This window comes from Aegilops tauschii, chromosome 1 (genome assembly GCF_002575655.3).
Source record: "Aegilops tauschii subsp. strangulata cultivar AL8/78 chromosome 1, Aet v6.0, whole genome shotgun sequence".
Classification (NCBI taxonomy): Eukaryota; Viridiplantae; Streptophyta; class Magnoliopsida; order Poales; family Poaceae; genus Aegilops; species Aegilops tauschii.
The window spans coordinates 455,842,993-455,865,259 of NC_053035.3; the positions used below are offsets into that span (position 1 = coordinate 455,842,993).

Consider the following 22,267-nt stretch of genomic DNA (forward strand, 5'->3'; position numbering starts at 1 on the left):
AGCACGTAGTAGATGAGCAAACTTTGGCTGGGATCATTCGTGGCCCCAAGTTTGGCTGTCGGTAACTCGGTTCAGACTTTGCTCGGCCGGGAATGGTGCACCGGCAGCGACTAGTTATGTGGGTAGTATTGCTGAACATGAAGCCCATGACACCTGCAAAGAATACAAATCTACAGATAAGATCACTTGCATTGATTTATCAATTAGATTTATATCATATGTGTTCATTGACCATGCTGATTCTTGTGTTGTGTAGTACAATGCAAGCGCACTGGGGGTCAGAAATATGTGTTTGAGCAATGTGCAAACTCGGGCCTCAAAGGTGTAGAGATATGGATCACATGAGTCCAATGAACCATAGAGGGTTTTGCACTATCGTTTGCTTACCGAAGGGATGAAACCGCTGGCACGCAAATCCCAGATGCATCCCAAACCTAATTGCCAATGTATTGAGAATTGAGATGGGCATTAAGAGATTTTGACATATACAACATTGTAAGGCCATGGCTTAGCTTCTGTATGGTATGGTTCTTCGGCCCTGTGGTATTTATAATCGGGCATCCACACTGTGTGACTCCCAATAATTAAAGTTTGGCTTTATCTCTTTCACCCAACTGCCCTTAATGGTAGTCAATTAGAAGTTATAGAACCAGCTCAGTATACAATATCACTGAGATGTACTAGCATACTCCTTTAGAGAAAGTACAATAGCAGGCTTATTATCCGCTTAGAGCATCTATAGTCGGACCCCGTAAACATCCGCAGATGCGTTCGAACGCGTCCGCGGACAGTGACCGGTCTTCCTTCACAACTCCGCTTTCACGGCGTGTACCCCCCCCCCCCCCCCCCCCCCCCCCACGCACACACAAAACTATGGTATCCGTGCAACGTGAGAGAAACTGCATAGATCAACATATGAAACATAGCAACAAAAGAGACATAGATTCACAGTTCATATGGACATAGCATCACATTTCATCAGACCAAACAGACAATAGATTCATACTAAAGATTAACTAAATACTAATCAGAGAAGGACAGGGGCATCGGAAATCACCATTTCCTCACCGACCCCTTCTCCTTGCGGTCACCTGTGCGGCTGCAGCCCTCCGTGTAGGCGACGGCGGTGGGAAGGGCGCCGTAGGACGAGGAGGAGATGAAGAAAAGTTGCAGAGAAGAAGAGGCTGAGAGTAGAACCGCAAGACAGAGAAATATGTGAACTTTTGTTGTACCAGCAGGATGAGCAAGAGAGGCAGAGAGGGTTCAATGAGTATTTGCAAATGAAGGAGCAGAACAGACAACATGCATGGGAGGCAGAAATGCAAGTTGAGCAAGGGAACATGGAAGAAGCTGAATTACAGAACATGGACCAAACAGAGGACCTTGGGAACCTTGCTTGGGTTGCGGAACCACGCGACCATGACGATCTTGCACTTGTCCTCCGGCGGCCTCATGTTGATGAGCTTGTCGCCTAGCTTGTTCAGGAGCGTGTTCACGGCCTCTGGCTCCCACGCCTCCTCGGGTACCCTTTCGAAGCTCACTGTGGTCTTGGACGGCAGCTCGCCAGGAGTACTGTGCATCGCACAGTGCCAGAGAACGAACTAGATCCAGGAGCCAACGCGCTTCACCTATGTTGGTGATTCGAGCATGCATGTGCACATCACCTCCTCCTTGAAGGTGGGCCAAAGGTCATGCTGAGGGGTGGCCTCCTTGATGCACACCTGCGAGGGCAAGATGAAAGTTTTATTTTCCAGGACGTCAAGCCTGACCTTCGCCGTTAGCTCAGCGATGCGGTCTCCAACAGCGACGAACAACAATACCCGACCATGGTACTGAGCCTCCAACGCGTCCATCCCTGGCGTGCACTGGAGGAGAACATAGCCGGAATCCGGTCGGAGTTCTGGCTCCCCGCATGCCAAACCTCCTGCATGAACTTCCTCCCAGCCCACCAGTGCGGGTTCGCACGGCTTTGTCCACCGGCTTGCACCGGCTTAGCGGGAAGGGCAACGACAGTGCTACCGTCGGCAATGGCATCAGAGATCTCGCTGCCATTCTCGACGCTCTCGTCATCCATGGATATGGGGAAGGGGTTGGGAGGGGGGAAGAGGATAAGAACGGATGGCGATGGGGATTGAGGATTTAGGACAGAGACAGCTGGAGTGGAGCGCGGGTTGGTTTACAGAAACGGCAGGGGTGAGACCATAAAAAGAGCCTGGTCCGTGCTGGGGGGTATGTGGTGACACCAAAGCGAGCGACCGTCAAGGGGACTGTAGTTTGGACCATAGATGCAACGTATTTTCACTTATACGAACCGTACTCTAGAGTTTCTCGAGTTACGGTACCAAAGTATTACTCCCAGAGACATGGAGGACAAAAAGTGTTATTTTCTCCAATGTTGGAATTTTAGAAATGACAATGGGTATATTTATTACATTAACTAAACCTTATTTATTTCTATACAATAAAATGGACTTTACCAAGGATGAGAATGGATCAGAGGAAACAGAGGCACAGGCAATGCTCGTTGGCATCAAGAAGCTGTCGAGCATTTTCAGGGGGCGTGTGACAATTGAGTTGGACCGCGCCTCGTTGGCAAATGAGCTTTTCCATGACAAGATGAGCAGATCAGCGTGTTTTCCTATTATATCCGGTGATATAAAGGACACTTTGAAACTCTTCCAAGCGGTTAGAGATTCTCTAAATGATGGTTGTATTGTGTCGCCTGAGTGATTTGTATCACTCTTTTCCTCAAAAGAAAGATGCATGTGTTGCTGATTTTACGTTGTTCGATAAATACAGTATACTCATTAAAGAAATTTAAAGGATGACCCGGATGCAGTACACTTTTGTGTATGAGCGTCGCGAATAGGCCCATCTTGCCGTCCCGGCACAGAGCAGGCTCGAGCTTGCTTAGAGGAGCAAATTACCAACTTCTTCTACCAGCCTGTCAGAAGTGGTCGTCGCTTAGTTCCTATGGCAGCTAGTCATGAGACGAACAGGAAGATACAACACGTAGGAAATGAGCAAACTTTTGCTGGGATGTTCGTGGCCCCATGTTTGGCAGTCGGTAGCTCAGTTCAGACTTCGCTCGGCCCGAAATCATGCACCGACAGGAACTAGTTATGCGGATAGTATTGCTGAACATGAAGCTGACGGCACCTGCAAAGAATACAAATCTATTTAAAAACACTTATATTGATTGATTTATGAATTAGATTTATATGTATCGTATATGTTCATCGGCCGTGCCTGTACTTGTGTTGTGTACTAGTATAATGCAAGCGCACCGGGGTCAGAAATATATGTTTGAGCAATGTGCAAACTGGAGCCTCAAAAGTGTAGAGATATGGATCACATCGAGTCCAACCAACCATAGAGGGTCTTGCACTATGTTTTGCTTACCGAATGGGATGAAACCGCTGGCACGCAAATTCCAGATGCATCCCAAACCTAACTGCCAATGTATTGAGAATTGAGATGGGCATTAAGAGATTTTGATATATAGTATGAGTACATTGTAAGGCCATGTCCTAGCTTGTGTATCGTATGGTTCTTCAGCCCTGTGGTATTTATAATCGGGTATCCACACTGTGTGACTCTGGATAATTAAAGTTGGGCTTTATCTCTTTCACCCACCTTTACTTAATAGTAGTCAATTACAAGTTATAGAGCCAGCTCAGTATACAATATCATATACTCCTATTGTACTTGCTCTAAAGGAGTATTGCTAGTACATCTCAGCGATAATGGAGATTCCCATAATACCAATGACAATTCAGCACCTCATTACTACTTGTTCAACAGAACATCAAAGGTTCAGCTAGCAGGTTAAAACTGACAATGAAACACAAAGGCAACATTCTGCACCCCAAGACCAAATTATTCTACACATGGCATGCAGTTTTATCCTCTTGATCTGATTTAGCAGGGCAACCCTTGCAAGATTTGTTCCCTGCGTTGATGCTGCACCATGACCAATGCAGTAGCTGATGCTCAGGTACACATAATAAACTAACTTGCGTCTTCATTGAGTAAGTCTCCGCCACACGCATATCAGAAGATTTATTTAGCTCTTCCTAAGCCCAACCGATAGCAATTGGCCCCAAGATAACTAACACAACTATTGGTCCCAAAAACGAGTCAGCAAATTTTCATATAGCTCCTCTCAGTTTATTCCGCTTGATCGATCCTACCGCCCGCCAAGCAAGACATGAAAAAGGTCGGCCAATCCATCTGAAATGGGTTAGCCATCGTGACAATGCCGCAAAACCAGTTGGTGACAGTCTCCATCGCCCCAGCTTGGAGATCTACAATGTACACACAATCTTGATTTTGGTACTAAAATAATTGTCTAACTTCAACCCAAACTTTTTTTGGCAATTACAGTAGTACATGCACATTCAAATACTTCTCAAATTATTTTTAAAATTTGCATATCTCAAACAAATTTTGCTGGAACTTTTGGCCGAAATTAATGAAAACCAAAATCGCAAAAAATTCAATGAAAATCGGTGATTTTGCCTATGGATTAAACAGTTCTGAAACTGAAATGCAAAACCATGGCTAGCACTAGCTCATCACATTTAGGTGAAGGCTCATTCTCGTGTATGCCATATTAATTAGTTGGATGAACTTCTATGAAGGATGGAAATATTCGGTTAGTCCATGCAAAGGGAAAACAATCGATTAGTTGGTGGATTTTCAGCATATAATGGAGTGCATGGCTCAGGGTGAATAGAGATGGACCTGAGGGGTGAACATCACAGGATAGCACCCCCAAAGGACACAAATGTGAAGAGATAACAGAGGATGTTGCATTCGATCTTTTCTTAGGGTTTGAGTTTTTCTTCAGGGATTTGTGAGTTGTGACACAGCAAATAAGGAAAATTTGAGTAAGTAAATGGTGGAGCAAGTGCAATATAAGAAAATTCAACTGAAATCTGTGAAATAATCTAAGTCTACCTTACCCCATTCTTTTGTATCATGTTAGATGTTCTCTGAACTACTTCATGCACACTCTGCTGCTGCATGTGTTACTGCACATATATAATTTCATCTGAACAATTTTGAAACACTTCATCCTACAAAATTCTGATCTAGTTTATTAATTTCAGTCTAGTGATCTTTATTTGCATCAATGTTATATCCCTATCTTTTGTAGCATTGTATCAAGATTCATGTCATCGCCGCTGGTTCAGCCTATTCATGGCTTCCATCGTAGGGAAAATGAAGGACACCATTTTGTGTCGCTGCCAACTAACTTTAGTCGGGGAGTACCTACATTTTTTGAGCTGGGGTGTACCTACATAGCAACTCATTTACAGCCCGCTCGTGTATGAGATAGGGTCAACATGATCCTCTGTTTCCAACCGCAAAAAAAAAAAAACACGATCCTCTGTTTCACCGACCGTTGTTTTATCGATAAGTATGAATGAATTAAAAGACAAGATAGTGTTATAGGTGCAAACATGTCAATTTTGATCACGATTAACTGGAAACCTTCCTTTTTATAGATAACTGAAATTCACAGAATACAGACAACACCATTCATTACTATTTGCTCAACTAGCACACCATGTCCAAACAAGAACATGTCAAAACGGGCAGCTTCAAAGAACCCAGAGAGAACGACATTCTGCACCTCAAGCACAAATTAAGCTGCACACTGCAATTTCATCATCTTGATCCGATGAAGAAGCCGTAGCCAGTGTCCATGATCTTAATTAATTTGCGTGTCCATCAAGTTTGCCACACTTCACGTTCAAAAGGAAGAACATCTGCCACACACAAAACTTAACACTTTTGTAGCTCTTACGATGCACATGCAATAACTAATTAACCCAAAAGTAATCGCCCAAGAAATTCCTCCCAAAAAGAGTCGAATATAGCTCCTCCACATTTAGTCCTCTCAAGTGTTACCGCCCGCCAAGCGAGACATGAAGAAGGCCGGCCAGTCGATCTCAAATGGGATAGCTCCGACAACGACATCGTGAAACCAGCTTTGAATCATCTCCATTGCCCCGGTTTGGGGATCAATAATGTGCACGCAGCCTTGTTTGTCATTGAGGAGCAATGGGCCGCCCATCTCACCCATGCAGATGCATTGTGCCGGGACGACCCAACCTTGTTGGGGTCGGTTTAGCTCAATCGTCTTAGTGCGGAACCAGTCTGCGTTTAGGGGAATATAAATCTTGTCCAGAAGTGAAATTGAAAAGCCATCAACAGGCCAGGATTAGAACAAGAGCCACTTACAGAGAAAAGAAAAAAGATAGAGAACGGCAAAGATACAAGGTGTTGTAACAGCTTACAAGCGAAAAAAAGTTACAGGCAAAAGAAAAGGAATGAGGCATGGCCTGAAACACCAAGGATGAAACGTCTTGAGCAGCAGGCAGCACCAGCGGGGAGATGAAAGACATGGAAGTAGTCGGCACCGTCAGAAGAATGCAGCCTCGCTCACTCCATACAATCCAAAACTATGTCGCCATGCCATTTCACTTTCTCATTTATACAATGCTATATGGTGTACAACTTAATCGAAATCTTCTCCAGCCAGAAGAAAATGGTGTGCCCCAGGCCGGGGATCAGTCAAAATACATGTCGGTGCAGCTGTGGCAAGACATGGAGACAGGGGTCCAATAGGGGCGATCTGTGGAGATGAAACTGATACATATCTTGGGAGCTTCGGCGTTATGTATACCTGAAATCCTGGAATGGACGACGTGCAGTGAAGCTCTATCTTTGGCTGCAGGTATTTGTTGCCAGCGTCTTGTTATATCTACTGCTTGTGCAGCTCCAGTTAAGCATATCCAATGTGTCCATCTGGGGAAATCAGGAGTAATCATCAAGGGGATTCAGAAGAAGATGGAGGATTTTACCTCAGTGCATATCATCCATGAGAAGCAATATTGTAATGTTGAAGCTCATAATGTGTCTAAAGCAACTACCACTTTAGATTTTGGAAGGCACATATGGCTATCTAGTAGGCCCGGCATTATTTGTATCCCGTCAAACATTTTGATTGAATAAAGTGCTTTCCAACCCTAAGAAATAAGGTACAAGCGAACCTGAGTGAACAATACTGAACCAGACCAAATAGAAAAAATCGGGTGGCACGCTACCTGGGCACTGACATGTGGGTTCAAGTTGTCTAAAACAATTTAGGCTGATCATTACCAGTTCCTAAGGAGTGGTTAAACAAGATATCCTGCAACCAATGACACTGATCGAACTTGAAGATCTTCATCTAAAAATCTTCTGAATGAAAGATGCCAGCTTCTCCAATTGAAGCTTTTCCTGGAAAAGAACCTAATTAATCAGAGAGAACTGCTGTGATACTTTGCTCAGTTGGCAAGCAAGATTAGGTCCCCACGACGGGAAAACAGACAACAAGGTTCAGGTGAATGTCAGATTGGATATTAACTTGATGTCCCATTATATATTCACGTTCACTTCCCCTTATTTATTTGCATGCTGTGCTGACCGCATAATTCACCGGCATGTGTATTGATCCCACCAACACAATGAGACCCATAAGGCCATAATTCAGGTATCGAATATGATAATTGCATACATAAATTTCACAAAAATATCTAATTTAGGTTAAAAATGCTTGCTCAATGCATCCATGCGTCCTGGTCATATGCCACAAGTTTTATCTTAATATCTACTCCCTCCGTCCCATAATATAAGAGCTTTTTTGGCAGGAGTACTTATAGCAAAGAACGTAAAAAGCAAATTAAGCAGCAACCCAGGAGATAATGCTACATGTGCAAATGAAATGTCAATTACGATCGCAATTAGCTGTGAACTTTTCTTCTTTGATAATGGGGATTCCCATAATAATACAAACGACTACTCAGCACCTCATTACTATTTGTTCAACAGAACATCAAAGGTTCAGCTAGCAGTACACACCAAGTCTAAACTGGGACATGTTAAAACTGAGAACAAAACAGAGGCCATATTCAGTAAGTCTGCACATGGCAGTTGAATCCTATTGATCTGATTTAGTGTTCCTTGCCTTGACGCTGCACCATGATCAATCTCGTAGCCAATGCGCAGGTACACGTGATAAATTAACTTGCATCTTCAGTAAGTCTGCCACACACAGATCTTAAGATTCCTGTAGCTCATCATAATCCAGACTCATAACAATTAACCCAAAGATAATTGCCACAACTATTGGTTTGCAAAAGGTGGAAGCAATTTTCGATATAGCTCCTCTCAGCTTATTCCGCTTGATCCTACCGCCCGCCAAGCGAGACATGAAGAAGGTCGGCCAATCCATCTCAAATGGGACAGCCACCGTGACAATGCCACAAAACCAGTCGGTGACAGTCTCCATCGCCCCAGTTTGGAGATCTGCAATGTACACGCAATCTTGATTGTCCTTGACGAGCAGTTTACCGCTCATCTCGCTCACGCACACGCATTGCACCAGGCCGACCGTACTCTGCTTGGGCTGTATTAGCTCAATCATCTTGGTGTGGTGCCAGCAGTCTGCCATGCCATCTACACTCTTGTTGTCACCTTCATGTGTCCACATCTCCAGCCAGCTGCAGTCCCTGTATAAACCAAGCAGCGATAGCCTTCCATCGTTGGTGACATTAAGCAGTGCACTTGAAAACTTGAAGCCAAGGGGGTTCCTTGTGAGAGGGAGCTTTGTTATAGACATCTGCATGGTCTTAGCACACACGTTGAGTGTGTAGAAGTCTGACGAGTACTTGAAGAGCCAGTGTGCCATGCCTCGGCACACGACGATGTTGATCTGCTGGGGCACCACACGTCCGGCATACTCAACAGGTTCAAACCAGTTTCTAGACGTCCTCCAGCTCAACTCATTGGACGCGGACACGTGGAGATTGTACCGTCCGTCGTAACTGATGATTAACACTTTGAAGGACGAGTAGACTGACGGCGACGCCCCTCGCCGTTTGGTCGGGCGACAATCGGCACCGGTTAGAAGGGTGCATCCTTCTATTCGGAATGACCTATTGCACTTCAATGGAGGCAGCGGGCGGCTTGTGCCGGCGATTGGATCGCACACAGCAAGGATCATGATTTTCTCGAACATGCTGATGGCGTCGAGTGGGACGAAGCGCACAACAAGAAGGCCACGGTGCGAGGCGAGCACCACCGCCTGGCTGCCTCGAGGCTGATCAGGGATGGCGAGGAAGCGGTGGGGGGAGCATGGCACCGGGGTGAAGAGCGGCATGGACGTCGTAGAGCTCCCTTCTGTTGGTTCTTCACGGGGCTGTTGCAAGGCGAAGAAGCCGAGCAGGGAGGACTGGAGGCTCACGCCCTCCGGCCAGCGCCGGCGGAGGAAAGACGGGTCGGCTATGAGGAGGCGCCATCGCCTGCACGTTGCGGTGCAGCGGAACAGGGCTGCGACCTCCGTCACGCGGACCAGGATCTCCACGACCACGTCGTCCGGCAGCGTCTCCATCGATCTTCAGTAGGGCTGGCGCGCGGTACTTGCGACCTGCGAGCGATGGACGTGCGATTGTAGAGGCAACCCCAGGTTAATTAGGTCTCGATCTGAGGTACCAAGAACCCGAGTCAACCTGGAACCAGGTTAATTGTGCGCGGGGAAGAAGTGTGGAAGCTGCTACCTTTTTTGGGTGGTTTGGAGGCGCTGGACGGGGGGGAAACAGGAGGACGAGGCAGATCCGGCAGACGAGGGAGGCCCTGCGCCGGTCGATGGGGAGCGAGGCGGCGCTGGAGTGGCTCGACGGTGAGGGGGGCTGCTGGACGTCGAAGGGTTAGCCCTGGAACAATGGAAGCGGCGCTAAAGTGGCTGGACGGCGAGGGAGCGGCTGGACGTCGACCGGGCAGCGCTTGACGGGAGGCGCCGGTCGATTGGGGATTTTGGAGGCGCACTCGAGTGGCTGGACGACTACGGGGAGGGAGACGTCGCTGGACGAGTGAGGGCGGCAGCGGGTGTGGGATCAAGCGGCGGAAGTGGGGTGCGGCGGCGCCGGACGGGAGGCGGCGTCCATCGCGGGGACCGGATTGGGACGAGGGAGAAGGACGACCGAGAGTCTTTTTTAGGGATTTTGACCCTTTTCCTGACGTTGGGCCCATCCGCTTTTGTTTTGAGGGGTCGGGCCCATCGGCCTCGGGCCCTTCAGAAATATCCTGGGCCGTCACTAAGGCCTCATTCGAGGATTTTCGTACGAAAACCATAGGAACAAGGATTTCAGAGTATAGTAACTGTGTGCAACGCACGTCTTAACTAAAATACATATGAAATATAATAACTCTATCACTATCACTATTTAACCATGGTACGTACATGTTTTTTTTTTTGCGAGTGAGTACGTAGATGTTTGTCTTGTATCAAAGACATCACTATCACTATTTGTCCTACTAGCAAATATGCCCGTGCGTTGCACCGGGAAAAAAAAACTTCCGCCATCAGCATTTCCTTAGCATGTTTCTCTATCTCGACCCTCGACGCCTACGCCCTACATTAATTGAGTATTTCTTTCGTTGGCCATTACAGGCACCCAATCCTACTTTAATTTTGCACCATGCATAATTAGCCCATCACATATTGTAGAGGTTATTTACGGAGGCACGTCAATCAACCAATATCTATTTGGGTCTCCCCCTTAGGGATAAATAGAAGCCACACCTCACTATGTCTTTATTGGTTTCTAAGACAGCTTATTGGTTCGAAAGAACAGACATATATAAACTGACATAATTGTGTGTAAGAGAGTGAAGTGGGATTATTGAATTGGTGAGTGAACGTGAAAGATTGATTATAGAATGGCTACACCGCTGGGACCTTGGGCCGGAGAAAGCAGCTCAACTGGAGTTGTGCAACTTGGATGGGCCGACCTGGTCTCCATCCATCCATGAATCACATATATTTCGTCTCTCTCTCTTACTATGTACAGAACAGTTGCCTGGTGGCGTGGCTAAGTCAGTGACGTGCGGAAAAGTTGAAGAAACAATCCCATGCGTGTAACCGGAGAATTAATTTTGTAATTCAAAATATGTTATACAACAACACCAACTGGCACTTTCAATCAGAAAAAATAAACAAAAGAACAAACTTAATTTTACAATTCAAAACATGTTGTGTTAGCAATTGACCAACCTACTATCGATTGCCTCGGTGATGTTCCTGTAGTCGAGGTCCACCAACTTGCCACAGACCTAGGTCATCAGACTGGGCATCTTGCCATTCCGCCAGCGACACCGCCTATATCTTGAGAAAAACACATTAATTAATATTTAACCAAAATGAATAGAAATATTTTACCTACATGCACATGTTTGATAACTGGATATTTTGTTCCGTTTCAAAAAAAAATAACTGGATATTTTGTGATACATCAATGTTCAATACAACCAGAAGAAATCTAGTCATGTTTAACATAAATTTTGTTTCATAATTCAGAGCATGAAACTTGAGATTTAATTACACACATATGAAGAAGTTGTGACCATTTATTCTGCGAAAAAGGATGTGTTATGTAGGACTGAGGATGCAACTTCAGTTACAGGGTCTTCGTTTTCATATCACTTTGGCGAATAACAAATTGACACTGCACATAGAAAAGTAAACGAAATGAAGAGAAGCATGTACCGTTTTTTATGAGAAAAAAGGTGTAAGATAGGGGTACCTCATTTCACGCTTGTACTTGCACGCACCTCATAGCCATCTCTTTCAACTGAACATTATCTGGCATCTTAGGAAAAAACATGCCATTGTATTTGTAGGAGTTAATGGCACCTGTTTAGTCAGCCTGATAAAAGTGAAGCAAGTCGTTGTCCACATGTGTAGCATCCAAGTTACTTACCAGAACATGCAAAACTGAACATCCTATACACCGCTCCCAGCTGCACATTGCCAGAGAAATATATGTGAAAATCATTTAGATGACCAGGCAGATAAACTGAAGTGAATACAAAACGGAAATCATGTACACATGGCCTAAGAACACGGGGACATCCCATTAATAGTACACTGAATTTTGTCAAGAAAAAGCATAATAGATTGCTAGTTTGCTACATAATGAGAAAAAACATAATAAAACAAAATGATTGGACAGCTTTCATGGATGTACTATTTACCTCAGGCAGTCAGGCATCAATCCAAAGATAGCTAGGTGCTGTCCCCCATGACTGACCGCCATCATAGACTGACAGCAGAGGAACAGTCACGGCCGCACGGCCGCGACTGCACAATGGAAGTTGAGGCCGGCCAGGACTGGACGCCGACCAAGTTGAGCGCCCTCAAACACGCCAACCCCAAATCAAACCAGCAAGCATCGAGCCCAAAATAAACAACGCGAGATTTGGATGATTATGTACCCCTGGAGGACGTGCGCGTGGTCCAGGTCGCCCCCTCCTGGATTTAGGAGGGCCTGGATTTTTAGAATACCTGCACCCGGCCCTGGTTTCCTGCTTGTCCAATATTGCTTTAAGATCTGTGCAACACAACTAACTTTCCATATGAAATTTTCTCTTTTTTGTTTCTCTCACATAAAAGATGTCTTGAAGTTCAAACCTTTGCAGCGTGGCAAAGCTTTCCATCTAGAATCTAGGATAAATCTTTCAGAATTTTTTGTCAAACATAAATATACAAAAAATGATTTTTTAGATTAAAACATGTTTTGCCACGCTGCAAAGGTTTGAACTTCAAAACATGTTTTATGTAAGAGAAACAAAAAAGAGAAATCGATTTGCACGAATCACGATGCGAAGAATGGATGGCTAGATAGAGAGGGCCCGGGTGCAGGTGTTATTTTCCTTTAAGGAGGCGAGCTGCCGCCACCCTAAGGCTGCAGCGGAGTCCGGCCGCCGCCGCCGCCTCAGCCGAGCCGTCCGCTTCTTGAAATCGTTGTTCACTGCTGTTGCGGATTAGAAAACATGGCCAGGGATATGGAGTTTAACTCCAACCCTCCCCACCTATCCCATGTCCCAACGTGACCAGGGGCAGCGCGACTGGACGGGAGTGGAGCAGGGAGGAGTCGCTGGGGCATGTGGGCGGGAGGAGGCGAGCGGCGCGTTGCCGGGAGGAGGAAAGCGACGCGCGGCTGGGGGCGGCGCACATCGCCGGCCGCATAGCCGCGAGGAGGCGCGGGGCGGAGCCGTTGGCGGGGAGCAGCTCGTGGCGTGGAGTCGGAGCAGGAAGACGATGGGATAGGTGGGGAGGGTTGGGTCTTCTATTTCTTCCGTCTGTCGCGAAACGTTTTTTTCTTTACTGACCGAGGACTGCGGCTTAAATACTAAACAACACAGGGTCTTTTTAGCAAAAGCGCGACGACGGTGAGCAGGCGGGCAGAAGCACTAATCGCTTTATTATTAGGGAAAGAGGAAAGATATCACAGACATAACTTCATAGCATGTTCTGTCTAAGATTTGTCATCATTGTATCCAATTTTAACTAAATATGAGTTATATTATTTCTAATCAAAAAATATATCAAGCTTATTTCCTTCTATTTGGTTCCTATGAATGGGTCATTACAGTAGCCACTGAAAAATAAATAAAAATTGATATGCAAGTGTGTGTATAGAGGTAATGGAAATAAGTGGTTTCCAACTAAGCCGATCTAATGACATAATTTTGAAGGAAATATGCCCTAGAGGCAATAATAAAATTATTATTTATATTTTCTTATATCATGATAAATTTTTATTATTCATGCTAGAATTGTATTAACCTGAAACTTAGTACATGTATGAATACATAGACAAAAAAAGTGTCCCTAGTATGTGGGAAGTTTAGAAAAGATGCAAGAAATGGTGCAGTGAGATCACACACCTTCTAAGTGACGACAATGCTACATGCTGCTTTGTCTTTTTTTATTTAATATATTTTTATATGTTCAGTTTTCTAGGTCAGAGATAATAAAAATTGACGGTTTCGGATGATGCTTTGAAAATGTTGATTGAGAAAGTCACGGATGTAACTATGAGCGACGGGACTCAAAAGTCATCTAGTTTTACACGATGAGATGCATTCAAATAATTATTCTTCCTTGTATATATGTTGCACATGATAATACTTTTTTGCGGGGTATGAGAGAGATGGAGATAGATTATGTTGATGTTCAAAAAGAATCCTTCGACAAGGGCCGGGTCAATTTCATTGGAATGAGCCAAAACTACACCGAGTTTTATACAACAACGTAATCTATCTCCATTGCCAAAAAATAAAAAGCCCGTGGCAACGCACGGGCATTCTACTAGGGTCATCACGAGGTCAGAAATTTTGCGAGAAGGAAACTATCCAGACGTTGGCAACATTGTTTGATAGCTGGCCTGGGATGAACAATGACATCTCATCGTGCAACATGGTAAGTAAAGTATTTTGTCTATTGTTATCATGGTTTATTGTTGTTTCTATAGCTCCACTTGTAGATTTATATTCCCTATGCATCCATCGGCCGATACATCTTGTACGTCATTGACAAAGAGGCACGTCGTCTATATATTATGGACCCTATTCAAACATCACAATTGTCAGAGGATAAAATTTGACGCATGCACTGAAATTAAAAAGTTTTGCAAGGGATTTTAAAGAAGCACTCGAAATAAAGCTGCCTGGTTGGAATTCCGATATATCTAAATGGCAACGTTTATTTTCGTTTGGTATTCCAACGAGTATAGCCGGGTAATGAATTCATAATAAATATATTTATTTTTGTTATCACTATATTCTTTATATTATTAATTTAAAAAATTACAGGAATGTGTCTGGCTATTTTGTTTTTCATTTTATGCTCTGGTGGAACGGTAAAGAATTGCTGAAGCCGGTTTGCTCGGTGAGTATTGTCCGTTACATATTTTAAGACCATCGGCGTGAAATTTTCATACTAACTATATATTGTTTGTGCAGGATGGGTATGAATTGAGAAAGCAATTTTTATTATACTTGCTAAAACATCATGGAAATGAAGCTAAAGGCAACTTTCCTGATATTATAAAAGAATTTCTTAAGCGCATCATCTAGATATTTATAGTTTTGTAATAGATGTTTAGTTGGAACATCGCTTAGTTTGGTACATGGACATGTTGTTAATCTTTCTTTTTTTATCAATTTACATTGCAAAAATGGACTTCAACTATTCAATAATTGTGTTTGTATTATATTGTTTGTACGTGTGAAATTTAACATGTAACTCTTGCAAACTATTTCAAGAGCCCGTTGCAACGCACGGGCACTCTACTAGTATAAGATAGTTTCAAAGGTGATTGCAAACCGGTTGAAGCTGGTACTATCATATATTACATCAGCAGAACATTCCACGTTTGACCCCGGTGAAAGGATCGAGAAGAGGTGTCTAGAGGGGGGTGAATAGACTCTTAGCAAGAAAAGTTGCAGTTCTTAAAATCTTTAAGTTGAAGTGGAGTTTTAGCACAAGTTCAAACATTCACAATACATATCAAGCAAGCATGATAAGAGTATATGAGTAGCGAAAAGTAAAGCATGCAAATTGCAAGAATGTAAAGGGATGGGATTGGAGTGTGCAAACGCAATTGGAGACACGGAGATTTTTATCCGTGGTTCCGATAGGTGGTGCTATCGTACATCCATGTTGATGGAGACTTCAACCCACGAAGGGTAACGGTTGCGCGAGTCCACGGAGGGCTCCACCCACGAAGGGTCCACGAAGAAGCAACCTTGTCTATCCCACCATGACCATCGCCCACGAAGGACTTGCCTCACTAGGGTAGATCTTCACGAAGTAGGCGATCTCCTTGCCCGTACAAACTCCTTGGTTCAACTCCACAATCTTGACGGAGATTCCCAAGTGACACCTAACCAATCTAGGAGAGACCATTCTCCAAAAGGTAATAGATGGTGTGTTGATGATGAACTCCTTGCTCTTGTGCTTCAAATGATAGTCTCCCCAACACTCAACTCTCTCTCATAGGATTGGATTTGGTAGAAAGATGATTTGAGTGGAAAGCAACTTGGGAAGGCTAGAGATCAAGATTTATGTTGTTGGAATGGAATATCTTGACCTCAACACAAGTGTAGGTGATTCTCTCTCAGAAAATGTATGTTGGAAGTGTAGGCATGTTCTGATGGCTCTCTCAACGAATGAAGAGTGGGTGGAGGGGTATATATAGCCTCCACACAAAATCTAACCGTTACACACAAATCACCAAACTCGGTGGGACCGAATTATAAAACTCGGTCGGACCGATTTGGTTCATAATGTGACCGTTAGGCATTTTGGTGGGACCGACATGATCAACTCGGTGGGACCGATGTGCTAGGGTTAGGGTAAAGCCTTATCTCGGTTGGACCGATTACACAAACTCGGTGGGACCGATTTGGGTAATAAGCAAAACAGAGAGTTGGCCAAGCAAACTCGGTGGGACCGATTTCATATTTCGATGAGACCGAAATTAATGCAATAGGCAACAGAGAGTTTGCAAGCCCATCTCGGTGAGACCGAGATCCCATCGGTGAGACCGAATTGATTAGGGTTTGTGGCGGTGGCTATGTCAAGTGAACTCGGTGGCGCTGGAGAGAAAGTTTCGGTGGGGCCAAGTTTGACTTTTGGTTTGGGACATATGTGGATATGAGAAAGTGGTTGAGGGCTTTGGAGCATATCACTAAGAACTTTGAGCAAGCAAGCCATTAAGCAACACCTCATCCATTTTTAATAGTATTGGCTTTCCTATGGAATCAACGTGATCTTGGATCACAAAAATAGAAAATGTAGAGTCCTGAGCTTTGAGCTTGAGCCAATCCTTTGTCCTTATCATCTTGAAAGGGGTTCCACATCCTCTAGTCCATGCCACTCCATTGTTGAACTTATCTGAAACATACTAGATGAAAACATTAGTCCAACAAGAGATATGTTGACATTAATTTACCAAAATCACCCAGGGAGCACTTGTGCTTTCAATCTCCCCCTTTTTGGTAATTGATGACAACATACATCAAAGCTTTAGATAAAGATAACAAGTAAAGCTTTGGAAGGACATGTAACATGCATAGGCTCCCCATATATGTATGCACTCATGTAAATATGGAATATAGGAGCGTGTGAATGCATAAGCATGACATTGCAAGCAATGAGTTACATGTATCTTGGCTATATGCATTAGAGCAAATGGTGTGAGTATAGGAAATGTACCTTCATGCTCATGAGTCCTCCTTGCAAACAATATGTACATCAGCAAGAAATCCTCATGCACATGAGTGTGATGCATATACTTACCTTGTGGTCTTGAGCTGGATTTGAAAGAGATGAACCTGAGTAAACAAGGTTAGATAACACAAAAACATCTACTAAGCAAAGTATGAACAACAAACCACAAGAGTACCAAGATTGGGATGACATGTAGAGTGTGAGTACTGGGTACTCTATTGGATATAGACATGTCCCCAAAAGGTAAAGATATGCAATGAATTTGAAGATTTTCTTCCCTTAGAAGTCTTGCTCCCCCTAAATCTTGTATGGGATACTGGGAGAAGATAGGGAACAGAAAATCAGAGCAAAGAGAATTAGAGCAAACAAAATAAGCAAACATGAACATATCTTTCCCCTCTAAAGACATGTGACATCTCTCCTCTTTGAATACCAAGCATCTAGGGCTTTTATGTGATTTCTCTCTTCCTTCCTATTTCAAGTAGTCTCTCTTCCCCCTTTTGAAGAATTAAGCTTTGATGTGATCTCTCTCACCCCCTTTGGCATCAATTTCCAAGAAGGGTCTTCTTGAGTGTGAGTCAAAATAGGTTTGGTCCTTGAGTCACAGAGCAAAGCAGCATATAGAGTGTGATGCTGGTAAAGGACAGGGATCATCGAGTGGAGCTGGAACAAAAATGCAGGAATAAGTGGCAAATTGTCTTTTCTGCGTAGAAATCGGTGACACCGAGTTGTTTACTTCGGTAGCACTGAATGGTGTCGGTTTGACCAAAAATGGCAGACCGGTGGGACCGAGTTCAACACAGAGAGAACACTTGTCACCTCAGCTCACTAGGCAAATAAGATCTCACAAAGATTTGCAAGGAATTAACAGAAGGATTTGCAAGGAATTGGATGCACGGAATGCAGAACAAAATAGAGAAAAGAAAATCTAGATGAAGTTTTTTTTAAAGGAAAGGGAATAAATATGAAAAGGGCAAAATGCAAAAACTCAAAGAAACACTAAAGAACTTCATCTAGAATTGGGCAGTGACAAAGTCACCTATGTTAGAGTATATTGACTAAGGAGTCAAGTGAGAACACTTGATCATAAGTCATACTCATCATTTAAGCTCAAAATGGGGTTACCATTCTTCGTTTAAGCATTTGATGTATTCTCATCTTCTTGAGTTGCTTTGACCCATATCTTGGGGTAAAGCTTCTCTAAGATGGAATAACATACCTTGGGTGGTGGTGTTGATCTTGATCATGTAGTTGAACTTGTGTGGGTTTCTCAAGGTTGATGTAGCTCATCAAGAGTTGGGAGCATCACTTGGAAGTGAGTTCATCTACCTACATGGGTTAGTTTTGCAAGGAAGAGCACATGTGTATCCAAAATGACAATTATGAAATTTGATACCAAATGAAATTTGATATATATAATTTGTCAAAGGATATGTTGAAGGATTTCATGCTTCCTTGTCTTCAACCACCATTTTGTAGAGACTTGGTGATGTAGAGATTGCTCAAGATGTGAGTGAGTTGCAATCTCATAGATTTAGATTCATCCAAGTACCTACAAGGGTTAGATAACATGCAAGGGTACAAATATATCCAAGATATATGAATATCATCATAAGAGAAATATCAAGGATTAGTCATAGATTCATGCCTTGCATGTATCCAAATGGAGTTCCTACTCCAAGTTTGAAGCATCAATGATGTTAAATTCTCCTCTCAAACGGCAAAAGACTTTCTCATCAAGTGGTTTGGTGAATATATCCGCCAATTGCTTATCGGTACGAACATGCTTAAGGTCAATGTCCCCTTTAGGAACGTGATCTCGAATGAAATGATGACGAACTTCAATATGCTTAGTTCGAGAATGTTGCACGGGGTTGTGAGCAATCTTAATAGCACTTTCATTGTCACAAAGCAATGGAACATGTTTCACATTGATCCCATAATCTTTAAGAGTTTGGGTCATCCAAAGTAATTGAGTACAACATGAACCAACGGCAATGTATTCCGCTTCGGCGGTGAATAAGGATACCGAGTTTTGTTTCTTGGAAGACCAAGACACAAGAGATCTACCAAGGAATTGACAAGTACCCGAAGTGGACTTTCTATCAACCTTGTCTCCGGCATAGTCCGAGTCGGAATAGCCAACAAGATCAAAAGAGGACCTCTTAGGATACCAAATGCCAAATTTGGTGTATGTATTAAGTATCTTACTATCCTTTTCACAGCCTTAAGATGACATTATTTGGCGGCCGCTTGATATCGTGCACACATGCACACACTTAGCATAATATCGGGACGAGAGGCACATAGATATAACGATGATCCAATCATAGAGCGATAAACCTTTTGATCAACCTGAAGGAAATATGCCCTAGAGGCAATAATAAAGTTATTATTTATTTCCTTATTTCATGATAAATGTTAATTATTCATGCTAGAATTGTATTAACCGGAAACTTGATACATGTGTGAATACATAGACAAACATAGTGTCACTAGTATGCCTCTACTTGACTAGCTCGTTAATCAAAGATGGTTGAGTTTCCTAGCCACAGACATGAGTTGTCATTTGATTAACGGGATCACATCATTAGGAGAATGATGTGATTGACTTGACCCATTCCGTTAGCTTAGCACTTGATCGTTTAGTATGTTGCTATTGCTTTCTTCATGACTTATACATGTTCCTATGACTATGAGATTATGCAACTCCCGTTTACCGGAGGAACACTTTGTGTGCTACCAAACGTCACAACGTAACTGGGTGATTATAAAGGTGCTCTACAGGTGTCTCCGAAGGTACTTGTTGGGTTGGCGTATTTCGAGATTAGGATTTGTCACTCCGGTTGTCGGAGAGGTATCTCTGGGCCCACTCAGTAATGCACATCACTATAAGCCTTGCAAGCATTGTAACTAATGAGTTAGTTGCGGGATGATGTATTACAGAACGAGTAAAGAGACTTGCCGGTAACGAGATTGAACTAGGTATAGAGATACCGACGATCGAATCTCGGGCAAGTAACATACCGATGACAAAGGGAACAACGAATGTTGTTATGCGGTTTGACCGATAAAGATCTTCGTAGAATATGTGGGAGCCAATATGAGCATCCAGGTTCCGCTATTGGTTATTGACCGGAGACGTGTCTCGGTCATGTCTACATTGTTCTCGAACCCGTAGGGTCCGCACGCTTAAAGTTCGATGACGGTTATATTATGAGTTTATGTGTTTTGATGTAACTAAGGTAGTTCGGAGTCCCGGCTGAGATCGGGGACATGACGAGGAGTCTCGAAATGGTCGAGACGTAAAGATCGATATATTGAACGACTATATTCGGACATCGGAAAGGTTCCGAGTGATTCGGGTATTTTTCGGAGTACCGGAGAGTTACGGGAATTCGCCGGGGAGTATATGGGCCTTATTGGGCTTTAAGGGAAAGAGAGAGGAGAGGCTGGGCGCCCCCCAAGGCCTAGTCCGAATTGGACTAGGGGGAGGGGCTGCACCCCTCCTTCCTTCTCTTCTCTCTCCCCTTTCCTTGACTCCTACTCCTACTATTTGGAAGGGGGGAATTCTACTCCCGGTGGGAGTAGGACTCCTCCTAGGGCGCGCCATAGAGAGGGCCGGCCCTCCCCCTCCTCCACTCCTTTATATACGGGGAGGGGGGCACCCCTTGTAGACACAACAATTGATCATTGATCTCTTAGCCGTGTGCGGTGCCCCCCTCCACCAGAATCCACCTCGATAATATCCTAGCGGTGCTTAGGCGAAGCCCTGCGTTGGTAGAACATCATCATCGTCACCACGCCGTCGTGCTGGCGAAACTCTCCCTCAAAGCTCGGCTGGATCGGAGTTCGAGGGACGTCATCGAGCTGAACGTGTGCTGAACTCGGAGGTGTCGTGCGTTCGGTACTTGATCGGTCGGATCGTGAAGACGTACGACTACATCAACCGCGTTGTGCTAACGCTTCCGCTTTCGGTCTACGAGGGTACGTGGACAACACTCTCCCCTCTCGTTGCTATGCATCACCATGATCCTGTGTGTGCGTAGGAAATTTTTTGAAATTACTACGTTCCCCAACAGTGGTATCAGAGCCTGGTTTTATGCGTAGATGTCATATGCACGAGTAGAACACAAGTGAGTTGTGGGCGATACAAGTCATACTGCTTACCAGCATGTCATACTTTGGTTAGGCGTTATTGTTGGATGAAGCGGCCCGGACCAACATTACGCATACGCTTACGCGAGACTGGTTCTACCGACGTGCTTTTCACACAGGTGGCTGGCGGGTGTCAGTTTTTTCAACTTTAGTTGAACTGAGTGTGGCTACGCCCGGTCCTTGAGAAGGTTAAAACAACACCAACTTGACAAACTATCGTTGTGGTTTTGATGCGTAGGTAAGAACGGTTCTTGCTCAGCCCGTAGCAGCCACGTAAAACTTGCAACAACAAAGTAGAGGACGTCTAACTTGTTTTTGCAGGGCATGTTGTGATGTGATATGGTCAAGGCATGATGCTAAATTTTATTGTATGAGATGATCATATTTTGTAACCGAGTTATCGGCAACTGGCACGAGCCATATGGTTGTCGCTTTATTGTATGCAATGCAATCGCCCTGTAATGCTTTACTTTATCACTAAGCGGTAGCGATAGTCGTAGAAGCATAAGTTGGCGAGACGACAATGATGCTACGATGGAGATCAAGGTGTCGCGCCGGTGACGATGGTGATCATGACGGTGCTTCGAAGATGGAGATCACAAGCACAAGATGATGATGGCCATATCATATCACTTATATTGATTGCATGTGATGTTTATCTTTTATGCATCTTATCTTGCTTTGATTGACGGTAGCATTATAAGATGATCTCTCACTAAATTATCAAGGTATAAGTGTTCTCCCTGAGTATGCACCGTTGCGAAAGTTCTTCGTGCTGAGACACCACGTGATGATCGGGTGTGATAGGCTCTACGTTCAAATACAACGGGTGCAAAACAGTTGCACACGCGGAATACTCAGGTTAAACTTGACGAGCCTAGCATATAACAGATATGGCCTCGGAACACTGAGACCGAAAGGTCGAGCGTGAATCATATAGTAGATATGATCAACATAGTGATGTTCACCATTGAAACT

The 22,267-nt window shown here is 44.1% G+C and overlaps 1 protein-coding gene and 1 long non-coding RNA gene across 2 annotated transcripts; both read right to left on the minus strand.

Annotated features, from left to right (window-relative positions):
• Positions 1–923: 923 nt before the first annotated feature.
• On the minus strand, positions 924–2,149 carry LOC120965056 (uncharacterized). Its single transcript, XR_005757216.2, has 2 exons — positions 1,826–2,149; positions 924–1,721 (listed from the first exon to the last, which is right to left on the minus strand). It is a non-coding gene; the product is annotated as an uncharacterized lncRNA (long non-coding RNA).
• A 5,647-nt stretch (positions 2,150–7,796) lies between these two features.
• LOC109744023 (uncharacterized) lies at positions 7,797–10,018 on the minus strand. Its single transcript, XM_020303115.4, has 2 exons — positions 9,612–10,018; positions 7,797–9,481 (listed from the first exon to the last, which is right to left on the minus strand). The coding sequence occupies exon 2, from the start codon at positions 9,443–9,445 to the stop codon at positions 8,114–8,116; it is 1,332 nt and encodes a 443-aa protein (XP_020158704.1). The 5' UTR covers positions 9,446–9,481; positions 9,612–10,018; the 3' UTR covers positions 7,797–8,113.
• Positions 10,019–22,267: the final 12,249 nt, after the last annotated feature.